The sequence below is a fragment of the Lissotriton helveticus genome, chromosome 7, assembly GCF_964261635.1.
Source record: "Lissotriton helveticus chromosome 7, aLisHel1.1, whole genome shotgun sequence".
Classification (NCBI taxonomy): Eukaryota; Metazoa; Chordata; class Amphibia; order Caudata; family Salamandridae; genus Lissotriton; species Lissotriton helveticus.
Window position 1 is genome coordinate 138,516,371 of NC_136068.1, and position 17,326 is coordinate 138,533,696.

Sequence of the window (17,326 nt, forward strand, 5' to 3'; positions counted from 1 at the left end):
ATCCCTCAGGGTGGCCCACAGCTGTTCCTGATTTATGGAATCAAAGGCGGTCTTTAGGTCCACGAACACAACATACAGGTGGCCACTGTTGATGGTGACCTCCTTCCAGATCACCATCATAAACCTGAGGACCTGGTCTGTTGTGCTCGTGGATTCCCTAAAACCTGCCTGGAGTTCCGACAAAATATTTACTTCATCCATCCAATCTTGAATTTGATTTAGGATTACTTTACCAAAACTTTTGGGCGGACGTCAATTAAACTAATTGGCCTGTAGTTCTCTGGTAACCCTTTTTCCCCTTTCTTATGGATAGGAATAATTTCTGCGCCCAACCATGTGGGCGGGAGCATACCACCCTTAAGGATAGCTGGCTATTGAAATGTTCTCCACCTTATTCAGAACCCTCATTGTGTTCTCTTTACATAATTTCGAAGAACTGTAGTAGAGACTAGAAATATGCACATGGAGTATGGTATATTCAGAAAAAGGCAGAATGAAGTCTGCCTTTTAATCAGCATCTATTACTCCTCTGTGTTACTGGTATATGTCGCACATGTTTACCTTTGTTTTTATTTACTTTTTGCCTTTCTACAAAGGCCTTTTTTCTTTCCTATTTAACCCTTCCTATCATGGCCTCCATCTCTCACACCCTTGTTAATGCTGCTCTAGACTTTCCAGTGAATCAAAGAAAGTCTTTTTTGTCTTTTGACACATTATCTGCTTCTTCGTAGTCTTTTTTTTGTGTAAATACTAATCACTACTTTATTTCTGAGATCCACACTTTACCTCCAAAATGTATCTCTTTCTGATTAGTGGATCCTTACGCCTCTTTATGCCTCTTCTGAACAAGGTTCTGTTAATTTACCGTCTGCCTCTTTCCTATGGATACAACCATGTGCCCGCTTCCTGCATCACATATTGAATACCTGATGACACCTCTGCACTCTTTGTTGCCCTTCTGTGTACTTTGATTTTTTCCACCTATCTTGTGGTGTTGGACATTATTCTTTCACCATGCTCTAGACTTTGACATGGAGGGCGCCATCAGCCTTTGTATCTTGCTTCTGTTTTTGTCGAATTGCTTGCTTGGTCCCTTCTACTGGGTATACCTGACATGGTTTTCTTGAAACAGGTCTTTGGCTTACTCTAATGCTACCCTTATCAATCTCGTGGTACATACAACTACTCTTTAAACCAGAGCACAATAAGAGTCCTTTTCCTTTCCTTTTTTTCGGCTCATCCTGCAATCACGTTCAGATGTCGGGTCAATCCCTGTTATGTGTTTGGATGCTTCACTACATTTTCTTTTCAATATTAACCATTGTAAATGAAACCTGCATTAGATTTTCCTTTGGTGGTGGATCTTGCATTAACTACTCATTTATGTGCAGGAGTTTCTAGGGCGGGTTCATGTTTGTCCCTTGCGTCTTTGTCCATATACTTTCATTGTTTGTTACTGAGTGTACTAGGTTATATGCGAACTTTGCACACTTCCGCTCTCTAGTACAAGTCTTTGCAGGTATGTAAAGCTCCTGTCAAGCACTGAGGCCCAAAATGCATTGAGCAATTATAAGCAGGAAATTTGGAAATAATAAAATGCTTATCAAAGCACTATTTACTTTATGATAACAGATTACTCAGTTCTTTTAAAAGAATTATGTCCACGGCCATCAAAAAGGGTTCTGAATAAGTTGGGGAACATGACTGTAGCCAGATGCTAATGTGGGTGCAAGGCAGAGACTGGACGTCTCTCAAGATCACGAACAATCATGTATCAATTCTACGAAGCACCTACTCAAAGAACATGGAACTGGATAGTGACACAACATAAACTAGTGCCCTAAGTAAAGTCATTTGAATCAATATGCAACCAGCAAGCGCACAAGAGGCAAGTCGCTGGCAAAGATCTATCAAACTGCAAATCATACTCATGTGAGCATGTAAAGCACTACACTAGAGCGAGGAAGCTGAAAAATTCCACATACTCTAGTATTCCAGAGCAAAGTAACTCTGTTCATTTCCATACAATCTAATAACTGACCTACGCAACTGGTACCAAACTAACATAAACCAATAACTGGGACCTGTAACATATCTAAGACTACCATGTGTCAACAGTTGGTATGTGTTCAATAAACCCAGGCATCTGGATCATATCTAGCCTTTGCTTTGACCAAAATCTGACATCAGTATAGATGAAACCAATACCAAAGAAATGGGATGAAGGCAAATCAACCACAAACCCGTATAATGGTTTCACTGACGTGTCAGAGCTAAAGGAGAGAATTTCCAGTGCCGAAAAGGTGACCCAAGTCAAAAGGCAAGATATATGCACCATAAAGCCAAAGGATTGGAACCATCAACAGAATCGGGTGACAAGGATCTAAAAACAATTTGATGAAACAAAATACCACATGGTCGGCTTTAAGGTAATCGAAAGCAGGACTGTGGACCAATAAAGCCCAGTGAGTGTAAAAGGTTGTTTTGCTTACCAGACTTTATGGGTTGTTCGTTCAACACCTGATAGACTTTGTATGGCTCTGAGATATCCAACTGACTGCGTTCCGGGATCTCTTCAAAATCTGTACTTTTGTTGAGAGCGCAACGAAGACGAGTCTTCCAAGTGGAGGGGTCGGCTTTATCAGAACCTTCCCTGTGTTTCCTTTTATAGACAGCCCAGGCCTAGAGAAAGACACGATAGATAGCCAGGTTAGAAACATATGTAAGCAATTCCTTCTGGAAGTCTAAGTACTGCCACATAGACTGAAAATTATCTAGAAGAGTCTGTCAGTTATGTGCACTGATCCAAAACTGCTGTTCTTCCAAGGAAGGGGTGGCTTCCTTCTATGCCAGAACCACACACTCCAAATCTGTTGCAACTGTTTCCTGAAAATCACTGCCCGAATAATGTAGAGGGCTCAGTTGATGATGGGATACTTTAAACGTGTGTGTTCTATTAATTGAATTGAATCTCAAGTCTGGATGCTTTATATACTGCAGTCATACAGCAGTTGGAGGGCGTTTATTTACTTTTATATTTTACTTTGAGTTCTAAAAATGGCACGCCTATCCCACTGTTCATTCTTTGGTATCATGATGTTGTACAGTCAAGTGGTGCTTGGATTGCCCCAGCAGGGTACCCGCAAGAGCACACACAGAGTGATACTAGCTGCAGAATGATCCCGGGACCTCAACCTGTCACCTAACCCGTTTGCAGTCTAGACTCATACCATGTCTACAATTACATAACAAGCATTTACAATGCAATGGTCTAAGCATTATTTTTTTTTATTTTTTTTAATTTTATTTTTGTGCAGGTATAAAAGAATACAGTCGCATCAGGTTCAAATTCAGCATGGGGGAACTTACATCATATTTCTATATCCACAGCCTTCATGCCCACAACCCGGAGGCCGGGCGGCGACATAATTTTCGTTAAGTAATGTGTGGTTATTCTATGACGAGCGAGCTATTCACGTCCCTCCCCAAACCTGCTTTTGTGTTAAATTTTTTCTCCCACAACTCCCACCCCCCCCCTATCTACAAAACTGGTTGGTTTCAACCCTCAACGTGGTAACAGTCCGATCACATGTTTATCAAACTTAATTCCACTAGCCCATCAGTGTCGTGTGTGCCTACTCTACTGACGCTTGTCTCCCTCCCCATGTTACAGTATATCACCTTACCCGTGTGGTGTATCTAAGTTCCCAGTGTCTCAGTCTGCTACCGGGCCTAGATCGTGATCGAGTGGCCTCCCCCTTCCGTGTCTGTTCCCTGTTTGTCTATGAGTCGCCTCCCAAGTGCCCGGCTTCTAGGCCATGGTATTGTCTCCATTTACCCCATACCTTTCGGAATTTTTTGGGACAGCCTCTCGCTTTGTACGTCACTCGTTCTGCAGCCATATAGAGGTCCAACCCTCTCCTCCACTCTTCTACTTCCGGCCTTTCCGCTACCCCCCAGTATTTTGCAATGTCCCTTTTTGCCACTACTAATGCCAGTACCAGGAAAATAATATGTGGGCGCGGCAGGTCTACTTCGGTCACCATTCCCAATAGTGCCAGTTTCGGGTCCAGTGTCAGCTCTACTCCCAGTACCTCCCCCAGCTCCGTGAAGATGTGGGACCAGTACGTTTGAATCTCCGCACAGGACCAGATAGTGTGGTAGAAGTCCCCTTGATCGACCCTGCATCGAAGACATGTGTCGTCTGTTATCCTACCCATCTTGAGGAGACGTTTCCTATCAAAGTAAGTCCTGTGCAGTACATTCAATTGAATTAGCCGTAGCCGTGACTTAATGGCCACTTCTCGGGGGTGCATCAGGATCAGCTCCCAGTCTAAATCTTCGAATTGCCCCACTTCCGCCTCCCACACTCCCCTGAGTTTCGCCAAATTTCTGAACATATTATTTGTGAGTGTTTTGTATGTGAGGGACACTGCCTGGTGTATTATTTGTTCCTGTAAGAGTCTGCCTTCTAGGGGTGAATATTCCGGTATATCTTGTAGTGATATCTTTTGTGCTTTCCAAGCATGTGCCAGCTACAAGTGTTTGTACTGTTGTGTGTGATGTAACCCAAACTCTGCCTGCAACATTGCGAATGTCTTCAGCTCACCTTGCCTAATCACGTCCCCAATAGTAGATATCCCTATGTCGTCCCACCTTTGGAAGCCTTTCAATTTTTGAAGTTCCGTGAACCAGTTGCAGTGCCACAGTGGTGTCTGACGCGTAGGTTTCTCCTCCCACCCCGTGGATCTCGTGGCCCGTGTCCATGCTCGAATCGTGATCATGGTAGCGGGTAGGAGCTTTCTCCCCGCCCTCCCCCCGTACAAGAAGTGGAGTATATTGTGTGTAGACAATTTATGTCTCTCTAATGCATACGTCGGGTGGTCCGCTGGTGTATGTAACCAGTCGTTTATAGGGGTTAGGTGTTCCGCCCAGTAGTATGCCTTCAGGTTCGGCAGTGAGATCCCTCCACTATATTGGTGTCTTTGGAGTGTCTGGAGTGCAATGCGCGGTTGTTTGCCTAGCCATAGGAACGATCGCAGGTCTGCATGGATTTTGGTGATCGTGTTGGTCGGGAGCGGGTAGTATTCATTCTGAAGTGTATAGAGGAATTTGGGTAGGGTGATCATTTTGTACATTGCCGCCCTACCCAGTAGGGTGAGCGGTAGCTGCCTCCATCTCGTCATATCTTCCACTGCCTCTTTCATTATTCGTTCCACATTATTCTGAAACGAGAGGTTCTTGTCCAGAGTGATATAGACCCCAAGGTACTGGAACCCCTCCGCGGTAGTGAGTAAACGGTCCGGTAGCGTCACTTCCGTTACTGGTCCCCGCGGCGTATACAGGACAGATTTGTGCCAGTTGATGGTATGGCCTGCCATCGCCCCAAAGCCCTCTAACTCTCTGAACAATGTCCCTATTGAGACCTCTGGTTTCGTAATGTACAGTAATACATCATCGGCATATAATGAAACTTTTTCCTGTGTTTCCCCCGAATCACTCCACGTGAAACCATGTATCTCTGGGTTTTGCCGAATTTTGGCCGCCAATATTTCTATCGTGAGTGTAAAGAGTAGCGGGGACAGCGGGCATCCTTGTCTGGTGCCCCTCTCTACATGGAATTCACGTGATAACCATCCATTTACTCGTACCCGTGCTTTCGGTGTCGTGTACAGCAGCCCGATCCATTTCTGGAAACGTGGACCAAAACCAAACCGCCTCAACACCGCCATGAGAAAGGGCCAGTGTACTGCGTCGAACGCTTTTTCAGCGTCTAAGGACAGGAACCAGTGCGGTTCCGTCCTATCTTTCACTTCTTGAAGCCAGTTGTGTGTCCGTCGGAGGTTGAGCTTTGTCGCTCTATCCGGCAGAAACCCTGATTGGTCTGTGTGTATAAGGTCTGGAACGACAGTCCGGAGACGTGCCGCTAGAATCGTGGCCAGCACTTTCACCTCCATGTTCAGCAGTGAGATGGGGCGGTACGAGGCACAGTCCTCCTCTGGCTTGCCCTGTTTGTGTATCGGTACTATGGTCGCCAATGTTAGGTCCCGTGGGAGTGTCCCTATCTCGTAAGCTTCCACATACATGGCCAACAGGTGACGCGTTAGCAAGTCTGCCGTTTTTTTAAAGAATTCCGCCGGAAACCCGTTGGGTCCCGGTGTTTTCCCCGTTTTTAACTTATTTATGGCTATACTAATCTCCTCCAATGTGATATCCGCCTCTAGTGGGGTGCTGAGTTCTGCATCTAGTAATGGGATGTCCACATTTTCCATATATTGGAAGGCCTCGTCCACTGTTCCAAGGTCCCTGCCTCTATAGAAAGTCTCATAGTGGATAGCGAATGCCTCTGCTATGCCCTTGTCTGTAGTTTCCATGTCTCCCCCGTCCCTCCTGATTTTTTCCACCCATCGTGCTGCGCGTTCTTTCCTGCTAAGCCATGCCAGAAGTTTGCCTGACTTGTCACCTACATCATATAGGCGGTGCAACGTTGCTAGTGATTGTGTCTGTGCCTCGTTAGAGACCAGTTGTCTATATTCCCTTTGTTTGTCCTGCAACTGCCTCAGTATGCCCTCCCCTTTGTGTACAAGGTATTCCCTTTCTAGCGCTAGGATTTCAGTTTCTAGCCCTGTAGCCTCCCTGTGCTTTTTATTGCGTTCGTCCCTTAGTCTCCCTCTAATTCTATCCCTCAACACCGGTTTCATGGCCTCCCAGAAGATAATATTGGAATCCACGGAACCCTTGTTCTCCGCCACATACACCTTTATATCTGCCCTCAGTCCTCGTGTTATCTCCGGGGTTTGTAAATCCCATGCTGCCAAGCGCCACTCTGTCTCCCGCCTCACTGTGTTCTTCCCTAAATGTGCATACAGAGGTGAGTGATCTGATATCCCCCTTGCTTTGTATGTGAACTCATCCCCCTCTGCCAGGTATTGCCTTGCGATGAAAATGTAGTCTAACCTGGAGAAGGCTTTATGTGCCCCTGAGTAAAAGGAGAATGCCTCCAGTGTCGGGTGTCGCCATCGCCATGTGTCTGTGAGTCCCATCTCCGCCATGTATTTTGCCAATGCCGTTTGCGTCCCCCCTCTGCGTGTTGTACCTGAACGGTCTAATTCTTCCGACATGACGTCATTGAAGTCCCCCCCCCCTATTTGCATCGTGTCTGCCGTTTCCAATAGGATGGATGCTACTGCTTTGAGTGTGCGCGATTGGAGTTTTGGCGGGGCGTATACTGAGATAACTGTCATGTTCCGTCTATTCCATGTCCCCTGTATGCCCACGTATGTACCCTGTGGATCACTCCATGCGCGTGTGACAGTAAAGGGATGTGTTTTGTTAATTAGGATTGCGACTCCCCTGGCTCCCGACGTATAACCCGCCTGTGTCAGAACTTTATATCTCCCCCTCGCTATGAATGTACAGTGTCCCGCCCTAAGGTGTGTTTCCTGTAGGAGGATAAGGTCTGGGGCGACCCTTTTGATGTATGAATTTACCAATCCTCTCTTTATTTTGGACCCCAATCCATTAATATTCCATGTCAGAATGGAAATCCCCCTCTGAGGATTTGCAGTAGTCGCTAGTGTGTCCGCCATACTGTGTTGCTCGTCTGGAGGTCAGTAGGAGACCATAGCAGCTGTGAGCGACAACGTTGATTCTCGTGCATCTGACTGTTTCCCAATGAGTGTTCCCGTATCCAACAACCCCCCCAATGTCCCCAACTTGTTTTCCTACCCACTCCCCCACCCCAACAAACTAGAAAACCCCTTCCCCCCTCCCCCTCCCCACCTCCCTCCCCTTCCAGATGTGCCCCTACGCGGGACATGACTTTCAGTAGGAGTAGGCCTGTAGCCCACCCACTATACCCTCCCCTACAAACTCTCAAAAACACCACAAAAGTACAAAACAAAACATATGGGGGTGCCAACTTGCGTGCTTCCCTGCGACGAGCTGCCATTCCCGTCCCACGGAACTGTTTGGTCTCAAAGAGTCTGTCCACACCTCAATGCAATTGGGCGCCTGGATAATCGTAACTGCGGGTCCGCATCTGTTCACGATTTAGAGTCTGGAGTCTCCGATTCTGGTGCGCTATGTTGTCCTGACAAGTCCTGTTCCAGTACACGAATCTCTTGTACCAGTGGGTGGTCAGAATGTCCCTCTTCCTCCTCCTCTTCTCCGGCCGATGTGCGACTGTCCAGTACCTCGTCGTCGTCACCCTCCGAGCGGGCCGTGATGTGCAGTGCTGCAAATCTTGATCCTGAGCCATTCGCCCCGTTTGGTGAGGCCGAGCGCCCCCTTCGCATCATTCCTGTTTCCTGACCCCTATATGGTGTCACTGGGGTCCGCCTCTTGGATCTTCTGGCCTTCAGTCTCTGTGCCCTGGGGATTTCCCATTGGGTGACATTTCTCACGGACCTGTCCAGCAACTCTCGATTGGCTATCTCCCTGCTGTTTAGGATCGGTCGCTCCTCCAGCCACTGCCACGCATCCTCCGGGTGTGCGAAGAAGAGGGTCTGTCCATGAAAGAGCACCTTGAGTTTCGCCGGGAACAGTAGAATATAGGCGATTTTCTGGTCTCTCAGTTTCGCCTTCACTGCATCAAAGGATCGCCTCTGCTTCTGCACCTCCTGGCTATAGTCTGGGAAAATCATGATGTGTGTGTTTTCAAAGCGGATCTCTCCCAGCTTCCTTGCCTCTCTCAAGATCAAGTCCCTGTCGGCAAAGTTCAGGAAGCGTGCAATGATCGGACGTGGCCGTGCTCCTGTAGGCGGTTTGGCAAGGAGAGCCCTGTGCGCCCTCTCTATTACGAAACAGTTTGAGAATTGCGTCTCCGGGAAAGTGTCCACCAGCCATGTTTTCAGAAAGGCCACCATGTCGGACTTCTCGCATCCTTCTCTAAAACCCACGAAGCGCAGGTTGTTGCGACGCGCCCTGTTTTCGGCGTCATCTACTTTCCAGAGGAGTTGGCGATGCGAAGCCTGCAGTTCCGTCATGTCTTTACGCAGGGCAGTGATAGAGTCCTCCGCTTCACCCATCCGCGTCTCCGCATTGGTGACCCTTTCTGATAGATTCCGAAAATCCTGTCGCAGAAGCGTTACTTCCGAACCCACCTCGCCGATCTTGGTCTCCAGAGCCGCTCTCGACTCCCGTATATCGGTACGCGACGCCTGGATGGCATCCATGAGCCGGTCCGTGTCCGAGTGTGGACCCGGGGCCGTCGGGAGTCCAAGCACCGCCTGTCGCGGGGCAGCGAAGTTATCCATTGGGCCTTGCTTTGGCCCTTTCGGTACCGTCTCCCTCTTGCCCATGATGAGTCGCGGTCGTCCGGGCCGTTCTCTTCCCACGTGTCGGTGGTCTATGGGCTAAAGTTGTTCCCGGGCTCCCCACAGGTGTTGGAGGCCCAACTCCCCTCAAGAGTATTGCTCAGATCCCAGTCCGTGGTTGCCCCGGGGGTCCCAGCGCCCCGCTTCAAGTGTCTGGCCCGTGGCGTCTGGGTCACTCGGGAGGGGGGCCACCGCCACTGTCGATTTACCGGCGCCCCCGCGGTTCCAACTGCCTCCGGACCACGGGAACACTCCTGCCTGGATGTCCTTCGGGTTATGAAGGTCTCGGGACCTCACCGGACTCTGCCCACCTCCACGCACCGAACAGCTCAGGGGGGGGGAAAACAGCTCCCTCGCACTCACTCTTCCATGGTCCGGGGTCCGGACCTCGCTGGGGTTCTCCTGTGGGGATAAGCCTGTCTCCGGGCTCAGTCACGCCTCCCGCCCTCAGTAGGTGTTGTCCGGTTGTGTGGGGGGGCGCACCCGCAGTTAGATGCACCCGCGGCGGTTGATGCCTCTCCTCAGCCGGGATTCCCGCCCAAGAGCTGTGCAATGAGCACCGCTCCCTTTAGGTAGTCCGCACCAGGCCTCCGGGGATCAGGGTCGAGATTCGTGGTTGTGGGCGGGTCCCGATCCTCACCTCTAGGGTACTTCGCTCGCCGCGCGGGTAGGCCGCCGCAGACCCGCGGCGGTGCTCCACTCAGTCCGCTGTATGCACTAGCCTCCTCTCGCCAAGCAGCCGGTAGGCCAGTCCGTGCCTCTCAGAGCCGACGGCTCGCATTCCTTGCTCCGGGCGCCATGTTGGTGTAGGTCCCCCTCTGATTCCCGGTCCCCCACCGGACAGGGGGGGGCGGGGGGTGCGTCGGTGCTAGAGCTCGCCCTAGGCGCGGCTGTTCTCCCCTGCTTCCCTCACCTCGGCACACTCGATCGGGGTTGGAGCAGGAAACCAGGCTCACAGCGCACCGAGCACTCGGGAGCCGACAACCGCCATGTTGGTGTAGTCGGGCGGGCGGGCAGGGGACTCCGGAGCGTTTTCTCGGTCCGTGGCACCAGAGATCTCAGTTTTCTTGCCTCGTACCGGCTCAGGACACCTTCAGCCACAGATTAGTCGATTTTGGTGGGTGCAGGATGGGTTTCGACGTCGGATCATGAGGCAGCCGTCTAGGAGCTCTGCAGTTGCACGTCCTAACCGGCCATGCTGTTGGCCACGCCCCCTGGTCTCAGCATTATTAAAGGTAGAGCTATTGGCATTGCTCATGACATTTTTTTTTTTTAAATCATAAATAAATGGCATTGTCATTTACACTGCCAATAGCTTAATCGTTAAATAAATGGCATTGCCATTTACAATGCCAATAGCTTAATAGCTCGCAAATGCATGACCTATTGCATTTACACCCACACAGAGCCACACACACAAAGCCACCCACACACACACAGAGCCACACACACAGAGCCACACACACACAGAGCCACACACACACACAGAGCCACACACAGAGCCCCCCACACACACACACCCAGAGCCACACACACACACACACAGAACCACACACACACAGAGCCACACACACACACACCCAGAGCCACACACACACACCCAGAGCCACACACACACACACACCCCCAGAGCCACACACACACACACACCCGGAGCCACACACACACACCCAGAGCCACACACACACACACAGCCACACACACACACACACACACACACACAGCCACACACACACAAACACCCAGAGCCACACAAACACCCAGAGCCACACACACACCCAGAGCCACACATACACCCAGAGCCACACACACACCCAGAGCCACACACACACCCAGAGCCACACACATACCCAGAGCCACACACACACACACCCAGAGCCACACACGCACAAACACACACAGAGCCACACACCCAGAGCCACACACACAAGTTCCCTGAGCCACACACACCCACCCAGAGCCACACACACACACTCAGAGCCACACACACACCCAGAGCCACACACACACACACACACCCACACACACCCACCCAGAGCCACGCACACACCCACCCAGAGCCACGCACACACCCACCCAGAGCCTCGCACACACCCACCCAGAGCCACGCACACACCCAGAGCCACGCACACACCCACCCAGAGCCACACCCACACCCACACACACACCCAGAGCCACACCCACACACCCAGAGCCACACACACATACCCACACACACACACACCCAGAGCCACACCCCCAGAGCCACACACACCCAGAGCCACACACACACACCCAGAGCCACACACACACACACCCAGAGCCACACACACACACACCCAGAGCCACACACACACACCCAGAGCCACACACACACACACCCAGAGCCACATACACACACCCAGAGCCACATACACACACCCAGAGCCACATACACACACCCAGAGCCACATACATACACACAGGAGAGCAAGCACAGCGAGGGGGCAGTGAAGCAAGAACAGCGAGGGGGCAGTGAAGCAAGCACAGCCAGGGGGCAGTGAAGCAAGCACAGCCAGGGGGCAGTGAAGCAAGCACAGCCAGGGGGCAGGGAAGCAAGCACAGCCAGGGGGCAGGGAAGCAAGCACAGCCAGGGGGCAGGGAAGCAAGCACAGCCAGGGGGCAGGGAAGCAAGCACAGCCAGGGGGCAGGGAAGCAAGCACAGCCAGGGGCAGGGAAGCAAGCACAGCCAGGGGGCAGGGAAGCAAACACAACCAGGGGGCAGGGGAGCAAGCACAGCCAGGGGGCAGGGGAGCAAGCACAGCCAGGGGGCAGGGGGCAGGGGAGCAAGCACAGCCAGGGGGCAGGGGAGCAAACACAGCCAGGGGGAAGGGGAGCAAGAACAGCCAGGGGGCAGGGGAGCAAGCACAGCCAGGGGGCAGGGGAGCAAACACAGTCAGGGGGCAGGGGAGCAAGCACAGTCAGGGGGCAGGGGAGCAAGCACAGTCAGGGGGCAGGGGAGCAAGCACAGTCAGGGGGCAGGGGAGCAAACACAGTCAGGGGGCAGGGGAGCAAGCACAGCCCTCTGGAGCGCCTCGGTACGGCTATCGGCAACTGTCCTACCAACTCCCACGCATCTCGCGTGAGACGCGAGCCTGCCTGTCCTGAGGTGTGACGGTGCCTGGCACAAGCTCCGTGGTTCCCTTGTCTTTCCCGCCCGGCTCCCCTCCCGTCCCACCCATGTGACTGGTGTTAGTTGGCATGAGGCCCGGGGTTCCACACTGTGTGAGCCCCAGGTACTGCCGAGCTCGGCTGTGCTTTCCTGATGTTGTTTTGCCGGGTCCGCGCGCGGAGAGATGTGCATCCGTCGAGTGAGCCATGGAGAGGGACATAGATCATACCTGGAGCAACCCAGTCTCACAGGGCTCAGAAAAACACCAAATGTCCACTTCTGGCCTTACACAAAGGGCAGGGGTATGTCTCCTGGCAAAAGATCACAGAAAGCAAAAGTTCAAAGAAACTCTCTCCTAACAGAACATAGTCACAGAACACACTGAAAAAACGTACAGTATCGTAACCAAAAGTTCGGGCGGCCCCTCAATTCATATACCTGCAAAACGGGTCCCCGTCACGCCACACAGATCTTCAGGAATTCAATCTGTTCACGTCCACATAACACGTAGAAAGCACGCCTCCGGACGTACAAAAGGACGTTCGCAGTGACGTCACCTACGTCCATCCGGCGGCATAGAGGGCGGACTAAAGTTCGTGGCGTCCTATAACTAGAACGACCAAGCCACCCAAAGCAAATATGATGACGGACGCAACCTGCCCCAAAATTCCTCCCAAGCAAAATTAATAAATAATCGAACCATCAAATAAAAAATAAAAAAAGAATCAAAACCCCAACAAATCATAAAGGCTGCCTCCAATGCGAATCCACCCATATAATTGCGCAGATCAAAGTAGCGATCCAAGTGGCAGACAGAATCGCATCGATCAGAACGAGGGACCCGCGGAGATCAAACAAAGACCTCAACACAATCATAAGTTAACAAGCAGGTCACAGTAACCACATGGGCATAATACACGCCACAGGTAACCTTACGCGGTCAAATTAAAATTACAAGGACCGAGAAACCCAACGTTCCTCATCAGTCGAGCAACCATATAAGATAACAAGTAAAACAAGACCAAGACGATCCTCACCGGCAGACGAGAAAAATAAAATGGCGGCTGCAAGCTTCCGACCATTTTCGGATTCGGGGGCGTGTATTTGTTGTTTTGAGTGACGGGTGACGTCACTGGCGAAAGAACAGCAAAATGTACGCCCCCCGAATCCGAAAGAGACGGAGCTTCTTTCGAGGGACGCCTCTCTCCAATGGCTGGCCTCCGATTAAGAAGCCAGCCAATGGAGGAGAGACGAGGAGAGAGGCGGGTTTAAGCTGCCACACTAAGACACATTAATTCTCCGGACTTCCGGCTGACAAGCCAGCCTACGGTCCCTCGACCTAAAAAATGTGGAAATCACAGGAGCTGTTGATTTAGTTTTTTAGATAAGCTGAGGAGGACTCCATTTGGAGTTCAACCAAGATTTCCAGAGCCTTGGAAGAAGACAAACATGAGGACATTTTCTGCAGGTTACCTCCCATTATCAGCTGAGACAGGCTTTGCCCCAAGATGGCCGTAAGAATGTGCAGGGTTCTGAAGATGCTATGATGGCGTCAGTCTGTGACACCTACACCAGTCTTGAAACTCAATAAAGGCTGAATAAACACAGAGGCTGTCAAATCCTCTTCTTATGGCTACTGGCTATCCATGAAGCTAGCAATATTCTGTTTGTCTCTGTTGCTGTTGGGCAGTCAGCCACCTCTACATGACACAAAATGGCATAGGCATGTTGCGAGTGAGGGAGTGGGTGGAGTTTGTGGAACTGTTTAAGAATGAAAGGGACTGGTTAGTGGCATTATATTTGAGGTAGGAGAGCACCTCAGGGGATCATTGACTGGGGGGTCGAGTTGTCCATCGGAATGTTGGTCGGTAAGAGGAAGTTATCCATGGAAATACAGCGGATGAGAGTATATTACCGATTGGTCTTTGTGTCAATGTGCTGGAGCAGTTGGTAAGCCATGGGAATGTTGTGGAGTGGGTCTGAGCGGTCACTGGGTTTACTAGTTTCAAGATGTCCCACAGGAATATTCTGGATGGCTACTTGTCATCCATACAAATTTCAGTGGAAGAAACCTATCCAAGGGAACAGTGGTGGGTGGGTGAGAGTTCATCTTTGGTAAACTCAGTGATTGGAGGTGGTGGGTCTGTGGGAATGTTGTCGGGGAAGAGGAGGAGGACTGAGCTGCCCACTGCGATATTATTGGTGGAAAGTAGATGTGAGGATGAAGTTTGGTGAGATCAAGCTATCTTGGGGAATAGCACTCAGATTTGTCAGTGGAGATGCTGGCTGACAAATGAGATCTCCGGGTCAGTCAGGGTAGCAGAGCTCTCTCTAGGAATGTGCATGGATTAGAGCAAATATAAAATAAAGTAAAAGCAGTAAAAGAATTTGTAGGTATATGTTAGGGTCTGGCTTTCAGGTATGAAGACCCCTTATTGAGGGATCTCGATTAACTTTAATTGTAAACCACATTCCCTTACTTCTTCAGATGTTACTACTGTCAGTCTCTTTGTATGTGGCACGTATGCTTGCAGGGTCTCCGGTCATTTCCCATCACGCCAACTACGTCAAGGTATTTAACACGGTTTGCCTTCCTTGACCTTACTGTGAAGAGAGCTGTCCTTTTCCCCTGTAAGATGCTTATGTTTCACCACCGCACATATCCTGTCTTCTTTCCTTACTTGCCTTAGGGCTGTGTCCTGCATTTCTGCCCTTTGCCTCATTCATGAAGCAGGTGTTGCAGCTTTGCACATTCTTAGCTTCCCTTAGATTTTTACCTTGAAGAGGACTGTTCCCTCCTACTCAGTCCATGCTTCCTATTGGACCTTTACATTGCTTCTTGGTGCATCTCCGCCTTCACCAAGCTCCTTGCCTTAAAGTGGGCTGCGCCCAACTGTTCGCCCCCTGCTCCCCCTCTCATGCAGATGTGGGGCTTTGCTTATCCCCAGCCAGGCTCTGTCGCTTGAAGAGGACTCATCTAAGCCAGGTTCCCTTTAGTACCTCCCACAGCTGCTTTGTCCATTTGCTGCCTTGCACAGGTTCCTCACCTTTCTGGGGCTGCAGCTTCCAACTCGAGCTTCGCTTAAGTTGTAACTTTTGACATCTACGCACTCCTCTCTCAGGGAAGGCCTTCTCAGTCCCTGCTCACTCTATTTCGCATCTGCCTCTCCTTTGCATGTACACTGTCTTAGGTTCTTTATGTTCCTTACCTTGAACGCAGTCATAACCTATACTCTTCATACTCTCATTATGATGCACATGCTGCCACTTCATCAATTTCCTGCCTTCCATGGGGTCCTAACCTTGAAGAGAGAATAAATAATCTTGGTTGGCCCTTGCTGTAATGATGTGCTGCTGCTCCGTCCACCTCCAGTCTTCTTTAGACCCGTTACACTAATGACAGCTACAATGATCTCCTTGGGTCCTGCTCTCTCAGGAAGTGAACGTTGTTTCTTTGCCCATTTTTAGCCTTTCGTGCTTCCGTCACCTTGAAGAGGGATAACTCTTCACACTCAGCCCTTGCTCTTTCATTCATATTTTGCTACTTCTTCCACCTGATGCCTTCATTAGGTTTCTTACCTCAGCGACAGATGTGTCATCCTGCTCCTTCATTGATGCTCCTTGACGCCCATGTTGCTGCTTTGCACATCTGATATGATATGAAAAAGAAATTTGTACAGCGCACGTTCACCAGCGGCTTCTTGGCACTTTAGGACAGGCCAGAACTGACAGTAGAGCAGGAAGATTTTACTCAAAAGCTAGTGAGAACAGCCACGTCTTTAGGGCTTTCCTAAACGCCTGATAGGAGGGGATAAGGCGGAGATCAAGTGGGAGAGAGTTCCAAAGGTGGGGGGCTTGTGAGGCAAATCGTAAGCCCCCAAGCCTTTTGCGATAAACGGGCATGTGGAGAGCAGTTTGAGGCCAGCCGATCGAAGTGCTCGGGTAGGGGTGTATATGTGGAGCAGAGAGGCAATGAAAGAGGGACCTTGGTTGCTAAGTGCTAGGTAGGTAGTACAGCTCACCTTGAAGAGCCTACGCTGGACTACAGGTAGCCAGTGTAAACTTCTCAGAAGTGGTTTCACAGAGCAGGACCTAGGCTGCCGAAAAACCAACCTGGCAGCCTGGTTTTGAGCAAGTTGGAGTTGGTGGGACTGGTAGAGAGGAATCCCAATATAAAGAGAGTTCCCATAATCAATACGAGACACTACTAGACCCAGTGTGACGTGGACCAGGGCATCATGGGTAAGGAATCTGCTACTTTTTCTGATGCGGCGTAGGTGGAAGAAGCACGCCGACATCACGGATTTGATTTGATGTTTCATGGACAGATCCTTACTGATGGTAACGCCAAGACTCATAGCCAAGTCTGCTGGGCGGGGACCGCAGCCCAGCGTGCGCGGCCAGAAGCTGGGATTCCATGGATTATTCAAAGGTCCAGTGAGCACCAGCTCTGTTTTGTCTGGATTAAGCTTGAGCTTATTAGCACTCATCCAGCAGCTAATGAACGTCATTGTGTTCTGGAAGTTCTCAATTGAGGCGGGGGAGGAGTCAATATTAAAGATGAGCTGCAGGTCATCTGCGTAATTGAAAAGGACCACTGGTTTCTCCCTAAGTTTGGCAATCAATGGGAGGATGTAAAGATTAAATAATAAGGGGGACAAGGAGGAGCCTTGGGGGACCCCACAAGTAAGGTCCTTTGCCTCAGACGTAAAAAGGCCCAGACGAACTGCCTGCTTGCGGTCTTGCAAGAATGAAGCAAGCCACCTAAGCGGGGTGCCCCTGATGCCGGCGTGCTGGATCCGCTGAATAAGAATGGAATGATCAACGGTATCGAACGCCGCCGACAAGTCAAGGAGCACCAAGGCCTGGGAGATGTTTT

General features: G+C 50.5%; 1 protein-coding gene across 3 annotated transcripts in view; it reads right to left on the minus strand.

The window, feature by feature from the left end:
- LOC144768246 (interferon regulatory factor 4-like) overlaps positions 1–17,326 on the minus strand; it is a 237,736-nt gene that overhangs the window by 207,021 nt on the left and 13,389 nt on the right. For all 3 annotated transcript variants that reach the window (XM_078651763.1, XM_078651765.1, XM_078651764.1), the window contains exon 2: positions 2,493–2,682. In XM_078651763.1, coding sequence (XP_078507889.1) covers positions 2,493–2,682 — 190 coding nt within the window. The remainder of the gene's footprint in view (positions 1–2,492; positions 2,683–17,326) is intronic.